At 58.8% G+C, this 11,790-nt stretch overlaps 1 protein-coding gene across 1 annotated transcript; it reads left to right on the top strand.

The window, feature by feature from the left end:
- Window positions 1-831: 831 nt before the first annotated feature.
- Window positions 832-11,761, top strand: PTPN6 (protein tyrosine phosphatase non-receptor type 6). Its single transcript, XM_035028326.1, has 16 exons — window positions 832-1,026; window positions 1,116-1,238; window positions 1,480-1,674; window positions 4,383-4,572; window positions 4,717-4,833; window positions 4,940-5,053; window positions 5,187-5,283; window positions 5,682-5,761; window positions 5,933-6,082; window positions 7,916-8,047; window positions 8,173-8,327; window positions 10,363-10,430; window positions 10,536-10,687; window positions 10,796-10,887; window positions 11,267-11,387; window positions 11,578-11,761. The coding sequence occupies exons 1-15, from the start codon at window positions 1,019-1,021 to the stop codon at window positions 11,379-11,381; spliced, it is 1,788 nt and encodes a 595-aa protein (XP_034884217.1). The 5' UTR covers window positions 832-1,018; the 3' UTR covers window positions 11,382-11,387; window positions 11,578-11,761.
- The last annotated feature ends 29 nt before the right edge of the window (window positions 11,762-11,790 follow it).

Here is an 11,790-nt window from a genome sequence, read left to right as displayed (position 1 = left end):
TCTTCGTCCCCTTGCATTCTGTTCCTTGACTCCCCTACCTGGTTAGGACACAGTGGGACAAAGACTTAGGACAAGAAGTAGAAAAGGTGTAAGTTTGACAGCTTTGTCCATCCCTCTGTCCCAGCAGCACCTCTTCAGATGTGTATGTCTGGTGGGCGGGGGTGGGGGGGTGGGGAGGTGAGAGCACCTTTCCCTTTGTAAGCATCTGCTTGGCCTTGGCTGTTAGTCTCCCCTTCCCGGCAACCCCCAGTGGACCAGTGGTCCCAGCCTCTGTCCTTGGAAGCCCTCAGGGCTGGCATTCAGTAGCTAGAGTCACTGGCTTTGGAACCCGTGTGTGGGGTTACATCCCAGTGCCGCCACTTACGGACTGGCCGGCCCCAAGGCAAGTTCCCCACATGCTCTGAGCCTCAGGTTCCTTGTCTGTAGAATGGGGATAGAGATGCACCTGCTTCACGGGGCTCTTGTGAGGAATAAATCAGCTAAGGCACATCAAAGACATCATAGCACAGCGCCTGGCATCCATGAAATGAGACTTGTCACCGTCACATCATCATGAGCCTGGACCAGGGCGGGCTGCGTGGAAGCGGCTGGTGGGGGAAGACGAGATGGCCTGCGGCCGTGTGGGCTCATGTTTATGAAGCACGGCCTTCGCCGGTAGGGCGCAAGTCACGTCTGTGTCCTTATTTCGTGTGTCGTCACGCTCGCGGAGGGCCATGCTCCCAAGGCCTTTGATGGCAGACGTGTGGGAAGTGGGCCCCATCCCCACCCCCACTGCCACCCTGCTTTGCGTCTCTTCGCTCTGCTCTAAAACGAGAAGTACAGTGAGTTCCCCCAAGGGGTCGGCCGCGCCCCTTCCTGTCCCCGCCCTGCCGGCTGCCCCCGGCCAGTGGAGTGGCAGCCCCAGCACCAGGACCGCCAGGGCTGTGAGGCGGCCTGGTAGCCCCAGAGTTCTCGGTCCGCCCGGACTGCCCCGCACACCTCCTCCCCTGCACCCTCTTCCTCTCAGGGAGCCCCCAGGATGGTGAGGTAAGGTCCTGGGACCCACGGGATGCAGGAGGCAGGGGCGCCCTGGGGACCGAGGGCCCGCTCCTCACTGCTCCCCGGGGGGCCGGCAGGTGGTTTCACCGAGACCTCAGCGGGCTGGACGCGGAGACCCTGCTCAAGGGCCGCGGCGTCCATGGGAGCTTCTTGGCTCGGCCCAGTCGCAAGAACCAGGGTGACTTCTCCCTCTCCGTCAGGTAGGTGGCCCTGAACGCCAGCCAGGGCGAGTCGTTCGGCACCTCGTTCCTGGTTCCCTCGTGGTAGCGCCCACTCCCCAGTCCCCAGCACCAATGTGTCCCCCCAGTCCCGTCCCTGTCTGTGCCCACGCCCTCGCTGTGTGTGTGTGTGCCCCCTCTTCAGCCCCGGGCCAGCCCATCCCCGCTGTGTCCCCCACCTCCACTCTTGCACCCACTGGCCTCACCACCTGGTGCCCCGCAGGGTGGGGGATCAGGTGACCCATATTCGGATCCAGAACTCGGGCGATTTCTATGACCTGTATGGAGGCGAGAAGTTTGCGACGCTGACAGAGCTCGTGGAGTACTACACACAGCAGCAGGGCGTCCTGCAGGATCGAGATGGCACCATCATCCACCTCAAGTACCCGCTGAACTGTTCCGACCCCACCAGTGAGAGGTGAGGGGCTTCCTGACCCACCCCCACGTGGAGATGGGCTGCCTTCCCCACTGTCAGTGCCTCCCCCGCTCCTTCCCAGCGCTCTGTGGGCCTCTTTCTTCCATGTGACCCCGGGCCCGTGTCTCAGGGGACTAACCTCCCACCCCTTTCCCTCAACCCCTGAGAAAGCAGGGGGCAGCACCCTTGCCCTCTTCCAGGGTCCCTGTCAGCCAGCGCCCCAGGCCCGCCTAGGGATGGAGAGGCCTAGTGGCTGCCTTGTGTAGTAGGCCGGCCCTGTTGTTAGAAAGCTCTTCTTCCTTCTATGGAACTGAATCTGCCTTGCTGTCACTATTCTCTCCCCCAGCACAGGTTGATACACAGAGAGACTGGTGCTGAGGAGGAGCATAGGGACTTACATATGAGGACATTTAATGCTTTATCTCAGCAACACAGTGATGACGGGCCTGCTTCTGGGGGCTCCGTAGAGCTCGACCAGTCCCTTGACCAGAACACGGATCAGTGGAAAACTGTGTGATAGGGTCGCATACGCAAGGGGCCTAGTACCTGGGCACAGGGTAATACTCAAGGCTTTGCCCTCCTGTCCCTTTGGCTCCAGAGACGTGGTCCCCACGACTGTGTAGGCCGCCCCCTGCATGTGGTCTTCCTACAGCATGTGTGGGGGTGGGGGTCCCGAACCCTCAGCATTACAGGGTGGCTCCTTTTAGCGGCTGCATCCCAATGATGGCTCTGTCAAGGTGAAGGGCAGCCGAATCATTCTAGGGGCTTTTTTTTTTTTTTTTTTTTTTTTCCACATTCCGGGGGCCGAGGCAACTTGCCCTTGTCCTGTATTTGTGTGTCGATTGTTGACATGATTGGGAACCTGGGTTCCGTCAGTTTTCAGTGTTTCTGAGATGCATTGCCTCTCAGCTCACATCAGTATTTTTGTTCAAGTCACCGATGAAAAGTTAGAAGTGGGTCAGGCTGCGGTAAGGGCCTCGGGGCCCACCGCTGGACGCCACACTGCCGCCGACATGAAGCCATCGATCCATTCCCTTTGAATCCACCTCTTTGAGGAGTGAAGCCCAAGCATGGGTGACTTTGCTCATGGTGGCCCTCCTTGGCTCTTGCGTGGCCTCCGCTCCCTCTTGCCCTCTTCCTCTGCCTGGCCTGCAACATTCATGCAGGTTTGCCACCCAGGCCCTCTGGAGCTCCTCATGTTCTCTTTGCCCAAAGCCAGCATCTGTCCTGCTAGACGGTGGGTTGGTGGAGGCCCTAGAGGAGCAGCAGGTTGTGGATGGAGCTAGAAGAGGGAAGGAGAAGCTGGGGGGGGGCGGGGAGCCTGAGGCCTGGAGAAGCAGGAGGAGGACTGAGCTGGGGGTGGGGGTGGGGAGGGGGAGGGAAGGATGGAGGGAGCCAAGGCCAGGAAGGCTGACTCTAAGAGGCCCTTTTGGTTCCCAAGGCCAGGGTGCCAGGACGCCTGGTTCACCCCTGACCCTGGGATTTTGTGTGGGAGGCTCTTTCTCCACACCTCCCTTTGTGTTCCTTGCCCCTCCTCCTCCGAGGGAATTTGCATTCGTCCCCGCCAATGGCTAGCTCTCTGCCTGTGGTCAGCCTGATATTTGCATGGAGACTTCCTCATCCCGGGGCCAGGGGGACGAGGGGCAGCTCCCTCCCCATTGTGGGGTGGGGGTGGGGGGGCTCTGGTCTGTCCCTGAGTGGTGGAATGGGGTGAACCCCCCAGGTGCTGCTTCTGGACAAGGCAAGAGTGAGATGGGGCTGGGCAGACTGACCCCTCCCTTCTCTCCCCATCCCTGCGGTTGGAAAATGCCCCCTCCCCTGGTCCCTGGGCTGAGGAAACCTCACACCCTCACTTCTCACTCTCTCCCCAGAAGGAGTTTTGTGTTTTTTTCCGTCACGTGGTTTCCTGTGGGGCTGGGCATTGTGGGGCTACAGTTTCCTCCTGGGAAGGGGGTGTGCTTTGGGGAAAGGTCCTAGTTCTGCTTTCTGCCCTTCTGAGCCCCTCTGAGCCCCAGCCTCATCTCTAGTGATGTCAACCTGGGCACCTCAGAGCCCCCCAAACCGTCTTTTTTCCCCCTGCAGGGTTGTCTGTCTTCCCGGCTACCCAGGGGGAGTTGTCCCCATCATGACTCCCTTGTGACTCCCTGTCTCCATTGCTCTCTGTGGTTCGGCCTCAGTGTTTCTCTTGGTCTCCCTCCTCTTTCCCTAGAGCAGCCCTGGCTTTCCTGGGACCCTTCCTCAGTTTCTCCCCTACAGCTGCTCTGGATATGGCCTGCCTTTCTGTCTCTGTCTTACGCTCTCAGAGGCGGGCCTGGTTAGAACTCCCAAGGCTTCCCTATCAGCCCAGGGCCTTGGGCCAGTGTATGATCGCCCAGCTTCAGGTCCCTCATCTGTACAATGGGATAGTACCTACCTCTCAGCATCTTGAGAACTGTGGACCTAAATATGGTGGTGGATTTGAGGGGCACGTGGCTGTATCAGTTGGAGGAGTGTGCCACTCTTAATCTCGGGGTTGTAAGTTCGCGCCCCAAGCTGGGTATAGAGATGACTTTAAGAAAATCTTTAAAAAAAATATGGTGGTGGATTTGAAAGCATCTAGCACAGTGCCTGGCACATCATAGTTACTCGATTTCCCTGTCCTCTGCGAGCGTCTCTGTTCAGCACCTGCCCCTTGGCTTACGTGTCCCTTTCCCCGATGTTGCCTTTTCTAGGTGGTACCATGGTCACATGTCTGGGGGGCAGGCAGAGACACTGCTGCAGGCCAAGGGTGAGCCCTGGACATTTCTGGTGCGTGAGAGTCTCAGCCAGCCTGGAGATTTTGTGCTGTCCGTGCTCAGCGACCAGCCCAAGGCTGGCCCAGGCTCCCCGCTCAGAGTCACTCATATCAAGGTCATGTGTGAGGTAAGGCAGCCAAGCCCGCCGGGGCTCCCGTCTATGCCCAACGCAGGGCCGGTGGGGTGGATCAGCCTGGGCTTTGGTCTAAGGCTGGGGGTCTAGGGAGGGAGACTCGGGTCGTGCCGAATGGCCTGACTTGGCATCCCTCAGGGTGGACGCTACACCGTGGGTGGTTCAGAGACCTTTGACAGCCTCACAGACCTGGTGGAGCATTTCAAGAAGACAGGGATCGAGGAGGCCTCGGGTGCATTCGTCTACCTGCGGCAGGTGAGAGGGGTGGGCCTGGCTGCCTCCTTCCTTTTCCTGAGCCATCCCTCAGACACGGGAGCTTCTGGGATCTTGAGGCACTGACTTCTTGCCCATCCCTGCCCAGCCATACTATGCCACTCGGGTGAATGCAGCTGACATTGAGAATCGGGTCTTGGAACTCAACAAGAAGCAGGAGTCGGAGGACACAGCCAAAGCCGGCTTCTGGGAGGAGTTTGAGGTGCGTGGTGGGGACCATCAGGATGACCCTGTCCCCTCTCTCCCCACCCCTTACATTGGTCTGCCCCATCTTATCTCTGGGCGCCGATGCCCCTCCAGGGGCCGGTACTCTATTTCCCCCTCTCACCCCTCAGAGTCTGCAGAAGCAGGAGGTAAAGAACTTGCACCAGCGTCTGGAAGGGCAGCGGCCAGAGAATAAGAGCAAGAACCGTTACAAGAACATTCTCCCGTGTGAGCACCCTACCCCCAGGCAGCCTCCATCCCTCCCCCTTCCCACCCAGGAGACTCCCCTTCCCTGAGCCAACCTCCCCCTATCTCGTAGGGTCTCCACTCCCAGCTCAAGGACGGTCCACCTCCTCACCCATGCAAGGGAGCCTCCCCTCCTCCAGAAAGCCTCTGCCCCTCCCAGTGGAGACTCCCTGCACCCCACGTCCACCATCGTCCTTCCTCTGAAACCTTCACGCCCACTCCCCGTGCAGATCCTCCACCCCTGCCTACCCACAGTGCTCCGAGAGCCTCCTGGCTTCTGAGACAAGAATGGCCTGAGAGCTTAGGAAGGGTCTGCCCCAGGGGCTGGTGAGTGCCCGGCTGACCCAGGCCCATCTTGTTTCCTCCCCGCCCACTCCCAGTTGACCATACCCGAGTGATCCTGCAGGGACGCGACAGTAACATCCCTGGGTCCGACTACATCAACGCCAACTACGTCAAGGTTGGTGGCACCTGCTCATCAAGGGAGGAGAGGCTGGGCCCTGGGGATTCCCCATCTCAGGGGGTACTGGATCCAGAGCCGCGTAGGCACAGCGGACAAGTTAGGCGGTGAGGGGGGTGGGGGTGCAGGGGCTCACAGTCCTGGGGTGCAGCTGTCTACACTTGCTTCCAGAACCAGCTGCTAGGCCCCGATGAGAACACTAAGACCTACATTGCCAGCCAGGGCTGCCTGGAGGCCACAGTCAACGACTTCTGGCAGATGGCATGGCAGGAGAACACCCGCGTCATCGTCATGACCACCCGAGAGGTGGAGAAAGGCCGGGTAAGGCCAAGTCCCATGCTGCCCCCTGACCTCCACAGCCCTTCTCCCCAGGGCTTGCCACCCACCACCATGAAACCAAAGAGACTCCGGATGCCAGGGCAGAAAGGAACCTCAGAGGGCAAGGTCCAACCCTTGTTGGGAAACCGAGGCACAGAGACCGTCTCGGGTACACACTGCCTCCCCGATCCCTGCTTCCAACCTGGGGCTCTCCTGACCACCAGACCCAGGTTTTATTTTTTTATTTTTATTTTTTAAAAGATTTTATTTAGGGGCACCTGGATGGCTCAGTCGGTTAAGCATCTGCCTTCGGCTCAGGTCATGATCCCAGGGTCCTGGGATGGAGCCCCGCATCAGGCTCCTTGCTCAGCAGTGAGCCTGCTTCTCCCTTTCCCTCTGCTCTCCCCGCCCCTCATGCGCGCTCTCTCTCTAATGAATGAATGAAACACATTTCAGTGTGTTTGAATAAATGAGTTCTCTAAATTTTTTGAATAAATATGAATAAATGAATGAATGATAAATGAATGCATAAATGAATGAATAATAAAGTGAATAAATAAATGAATAAAAATCTCTAAAAATTTAGAATAATAAATTTATAATTTATTTAATTTATATAATTTATATAATTTATATATTTATATATTATATATTAAATTTATATAATTTAAGAAATAAATAATAAATACAAATTTAGAAAAAAAATAAATTTTATTTATTCATATGATTTATTTGTTCATCTGATAGAGAGAGAGAGAGAAAGCATGTGAGCAGGGGCAGGGGGGCATTGGGGGTAGGGGCAGAGGGAGAGGGATAAGCAGACTCCCCCACTCAGCGGGGAGCCTGATGCGATGCAGGGCTCCATCTGATCCCAGGATCCTGAGTTCATAACCTGAGCCGAAGTCACTCAACTGACTGAGCCACCCAGGCGCCCCCAGGCGCCCCCAGGCCCAGGTTTTAAATGGGCTTTCTTCCTTAAAGTGTCTCGGAGCAACATGCCTTGTGCCCCTCCCCGACCTGTCCCCATCCTCGCAACAGCCCTCCTGTCCTCTCCGCCTCATAAATCTCTCTGGAGTCTGCCCCTCACCCTCACCCCACCGCCCAGCCTGTCTCCCTCCCTGTAGGCTGCCCCCAAGTACAGCACATCTGCACTGGAGTCAGAGGGGTCCCTCTCAAAGCGCACACACTGCATCGAATTGCTCCCTCTCTGAGAATCTTTCAGTGGCTCCCAGTTGTCGTCAGGATCAAGTCACACTCTAAGACCCGGCACTCAAGGCATGGTGGCTCCCCGCAACGCTGCGTGCCTCCAGTTCCCACGCCTTGCCTGAGCGCACTTTCTGCTAGGAAGTGACTTACTCTCTCTGCCTGCCAGACTCCTTGTTTCTGAAGCCCCAGCCCAAATGCTGCCTCCTCTGTGAAGCCACCTCTGATTTCCTCCCTAATCGGGAGGGCGGAGCAGTCTCTCCCTCTCTCCGGGGCCCAGAGCAGCTCGGTTTTCCCTGCTCGCCTGTCTCTGTGAACTGCTAGAGGCGCGGGCGGGCGCGGACGCCTAGGCTGCGTCTTCGTCGTGTTTGTAACGCAGCCTGGTCTGCACAAGTTCAGCTGCAAAGTGTGCACCAGCCAGTGTTTACTGAGTGAACTGTAAGGTTGAGCGGCTTGTCAGGTCTCACCACCTGTTGGTGGCTGAGCCAGGACCGGACCCGCCTTGGATTCTCGGCCAGTTCATCCATTCATCCAATGAACGCTGACTGGGCCGGCACTGGGCACGCAGGACCTCGAAAAGGGCCTGGAACAGCCTGTGCGTTCTCGCTCCTCACCTCCACCGTCCCTTTGCAGAACAAGTGTGTCCCATACTGGCCGGAGGTGGGCACGCAGCGCGTCTACGGACCCTACGTGGTAACCAATTGCAGGGAGCACGACACAGCGGAGTACAAGCTCCGTACCTTACAGGTCTCCCCGCTGGAGAATGTGAGTATCCTCCAGCCCTGCCTCGCTCCTGGGACCCCTGCTTGGATCTGTTCTCTTGCCCGGTGGGGTGGGGGATGGGACGACGTGTGGGGACAGAGGGCACTGGCCCTATGCACTCTGCCCAGGGGGACCTGGTTCGAGAGATCTGGCACTACCAGTACCTGAGCTGGCCTGACCATGGGGTCCCCAGTGAGCCTGGGGGTGTCCTCAGCTTCCTGGACCAGATCAACCAGCGGCAGGAAAGTCTGCCTCACGCGGGACCCATCATTGTGCACTGCAGGTGAGAACAACAACGATGTTGGCAGTAGTAATCAAAACAGTCGTCGGCTAGCAAATACTGTGCACTAAGTGCCATGTGCTCTCGTAAGCAGTCATTTCCGTGTTAACGCATTCAGTGCTCCCCTGGACCCCAGCCACCTCCGGGATGGCTCCTGGATGACTCCAGACCCAAGGAGGACACTTAGCTTGAACCGACCCCGCTGCCGGGTCCTGTGCCTGGGGGGCGGGGGGTGGGGGCGGTTCTGTAGAGACTTCCCTGGATGTACCATCTCCTCCAGATGAGCAGACAGGCCCAGAGACTTGCCAACCAGTTTGTGGGAGAGTCTGCGCTGGTCACTCCTGTTTTCTCACACGGGCTTACTCGGCCTGTATTTCTTCTTGGGCCCTGGCACCTTCCATTTGGGGTCAGTGTGGCTCCCCATGTTTGCTTTTTCCATCTGTAGCCCTAGGGGTGCTTAGCCTTCTTCTCTCTCTCTCCCCCTTCCCAGCTAGTGAGCCCAGCTAAGCCGCCAGGGTGGAGTAGGGACGGGTGATGTCTTCCGGAGGGGCACGTGCATCACCAGCTCCACTGGAGAATCTCACGTTCATGATCAGGAGCCCCTGTTCCTGCTAGGTGGCGAGGGGGCGGCCAGCAAGGAGGAGCGGGGGTCCCCTCAGTTCTGAGGGGCTGAGTCCTGTAGACGGGCCTACCTAGCTGGCCTGGTCTGGGTCGATGGGAGGCAGTGGGTGCAGGTTCCTGGACAGAGACCAGTAGGTTTAAACTCCAGCTCTTCTACTCGCTGGCTGCGTGATCTCAGACAAATTACTTCACTTCTCAGACGCTCAGATTCCTCATCTGTAAATGCAGGATCTCCTCTGCTTGCTGTGAGGATTCGCTAAGACCCTGTGCCTGTGTCTGGAATGCAGTAATGCAGTTATCCCTCAAGAAATGGGAGGTGTTGATGGTTTAATAACACATCAGGCAGGGAATTGGGAAACAGGAGCCTGCTTTGTCCACTTCCCTTCCCACTCCCTCCCGTGACCCCAGGCTGAGGGCCTCACACGTCTTCCTTCTTCCCACCAGCAGCGTTAGTCCTGGGGCAGGGCTGGGGGTGCTGAATCTGGAGGTGCCCCCCACCTGTCATCTAAGGGACTCTGCTCTGCCTCCAGGGGCAGGCCCATCGCTAAGAACGACCCTCCTGCTACTCCCCTTCTACTTCTTGAAATCCCCATGGCCTTTATTTAGATGTTACAGGAAGGAAGTGGGTAAGGGGGGGTTATTTTTGACAATCTGGGTTTGAAATTAGACGGTGCGACTCAGGCCACTAGCCTGGCGGCTCCGCCGAGGGGGCGGACTGGGATCTCCAAGGGATCCTGAGATTCCCGGGACCTGTGGCCCCAGGGAGGTGACAGAGGGTGGAGAAAGAGGGGAGACCTCATGCCTCACAGCTCCTCCACACCTCCCCAGTGCCCTTTGTGCCCTGCTGCCTCAAACGCTGCCCTTTCCCTGTCCTCAGGGTCTGAAGAAAACGGGAAACAAAGCCCTTTCGAAAGCTCTAAATAAGACTTTTGAAGGGCTGGGTGGTGGGGGGGGGGGGGGGGGGCGTGGGGGGGGGGGGGCCCATCTGGGCCAGGGGGGTGGGGGGGGGGGGGGGGGGGGGGGGGGCCCAGGGTGCCTGGGGGGCAGGCAGGACACTGGTGGGACTGGGAGTCCTAGATCTTCCAGAGTAGGGAGCAGCCCCCAGCCAGCAATGAGGAGGCGAAGCAGGAAGTGGAGGAGTGAGGTGCTGGGAAGAAGGAGAGCTGGGGTGGCGTGGGGCGGGGGGGGGGCACTGGAGAGCCGGCTGCCCACAAATCCCTGGGCTGAAGCTGAGCATGGGTGCAGAAGCCGGGCAGCTTCTGCCTCTGGCTAGCCTGCCCAGTGACCCCGGGCATGTTACCTCCTCTCGCTGGAGCCTCAGTTTCTTCCTGCCACCGTGCCACAGCTGAACGCTGGGGCTCCCCGCTCCCGGTGCGGCGTGGCCTGGGCCTCTGATGGCGCCCCCTTCCCTCCGCAGCGCAGGCATTGGCCGCACGGGCACCATCATCGTCATCGACATGCTCATGGAGAGCATCTCCACCAAGGGTGAGGGTGACTCGTGGGGGACACAGGGCGGGGGGGGTTTGGGTGAGCGGCCCCTCGGTGTCCACCTCTGCCTGGGCCAGGGGTCCAACTGCCATGCCTGCCCAGGGTTGGACTGTGACATCGACATCCAGAAGACGATCCAGATGGTGCGGGCGCAGCGCTCGGGCATGGTGCAGACGGAGGCGCAGTACAAGTTCATCTATGTGGCCATTGCCCAGTTCATCGAAACCACCAAGAAGAAGCTGGAGGTCATGCAGGTGTGTGCAGAGCAGGGCCTGGCAGAGCGGTGGCGGGGGGGGCGTGGGGCGTGGGTATCACCGGGTCCGGCTGGGACCACTGCCCTCCCTCCACACCTCTGCCCACAGTCCCAGAAGGGCCGGGAGTCAGAGTACGGGAACATCACCTACCCCCCAGCCATGAAGAACGCCCATGCCAAGGCCTCCCGCACCTCTTCCAAGTGAGTGACCCCTGCCTGCCCCCTCCCAGCGTCTACCCCCGCCCCGCCGCCTCCTCGGCCCGACCCTCCCTTTCCAGAGACTACAGGTGCTGCTGTCAGGGAGACCTGGGTTCAAGTTCAAGCTTGGCTCTTCCTCCCTGTGTTCACAAGTATTTCCCGAGGGCCCTCTCCGTGGGGTCTGTGCTGGACACTGGTATTATTAACGTGTGAGATGGAGCCGCTGCCCGCAGGGAGCTTCTAGTCTAGGGAAAGGACCCAGTCTCCTTGCTCCTGGCCTCGGTTCGTTCACCTGTGAAACGGGGTGGGCCAGAGGGGGCTGCTGGTGCCGGGGCATTCCTGACCCGTGCCACCTGCCCACACTTGCCCACCGCACCTGCAGACACAAGGAGGATGTATATGAGAACTTGCACAGTAAGAACAAGAAGGAGGAGAAGATGAAGAAGCAGCGGTCGGCGGACAAGGAGAAGAGCAAGGGTTCCCTTAAGAGGAAGTGAGCCAGGGTACGGCCCCCCCAGCTCCGGGCTCCTCCTTGCCCTGCCCCCAGTGTTCCCTGGATCCAGTGCTTTCCCCTGGATGGGGGGGGGGGGTGGCAACAGCCTCACTTTGCCCTTCCCAGCCATCGCAGACCTTTCTAGCTCCGCTTCCCCATTCCAGGCGCTCTCTTACTCTCGTACTCCCTTCTCTCTGCAGCCTCAGGCCTGATCCCTGCAGAGGCCTCCCGTGGACCAACCCACAGCCGGAACCTGGGAGCCCGCCCCCATTCTATTGTAATTTAAATGGCTGCGTCCCTACTTCCCTCTTCCTGACCCTGTATATAGCCCAGCAAGGCCCCAGGCAGTGCCGGGGCCCTTTATTCTTGTAAATAAAGCCCTTAGGATCACTCTGTGTGTGTGTGTGTGCGTG

This window comes from Mirounga leonina, unplaced genomic scaffold (genome assembly GCF_011800145.1).
Source record: "Mirounga leonina isolate KUSES-001 unplaced genomic scaffold, KU_Mleo_1.0 Mir_201, whole genome shotgun sequence".
NCBI classification, from domain to species: Eukaryota; Metazoa; Chordata; class Mammalia; order Carnivora; family Phocidae; genus Mirounga; species Mirounga leonina.
This window is presented reverse-complemented; position numbering and strand designations above follow the sequence as displayed.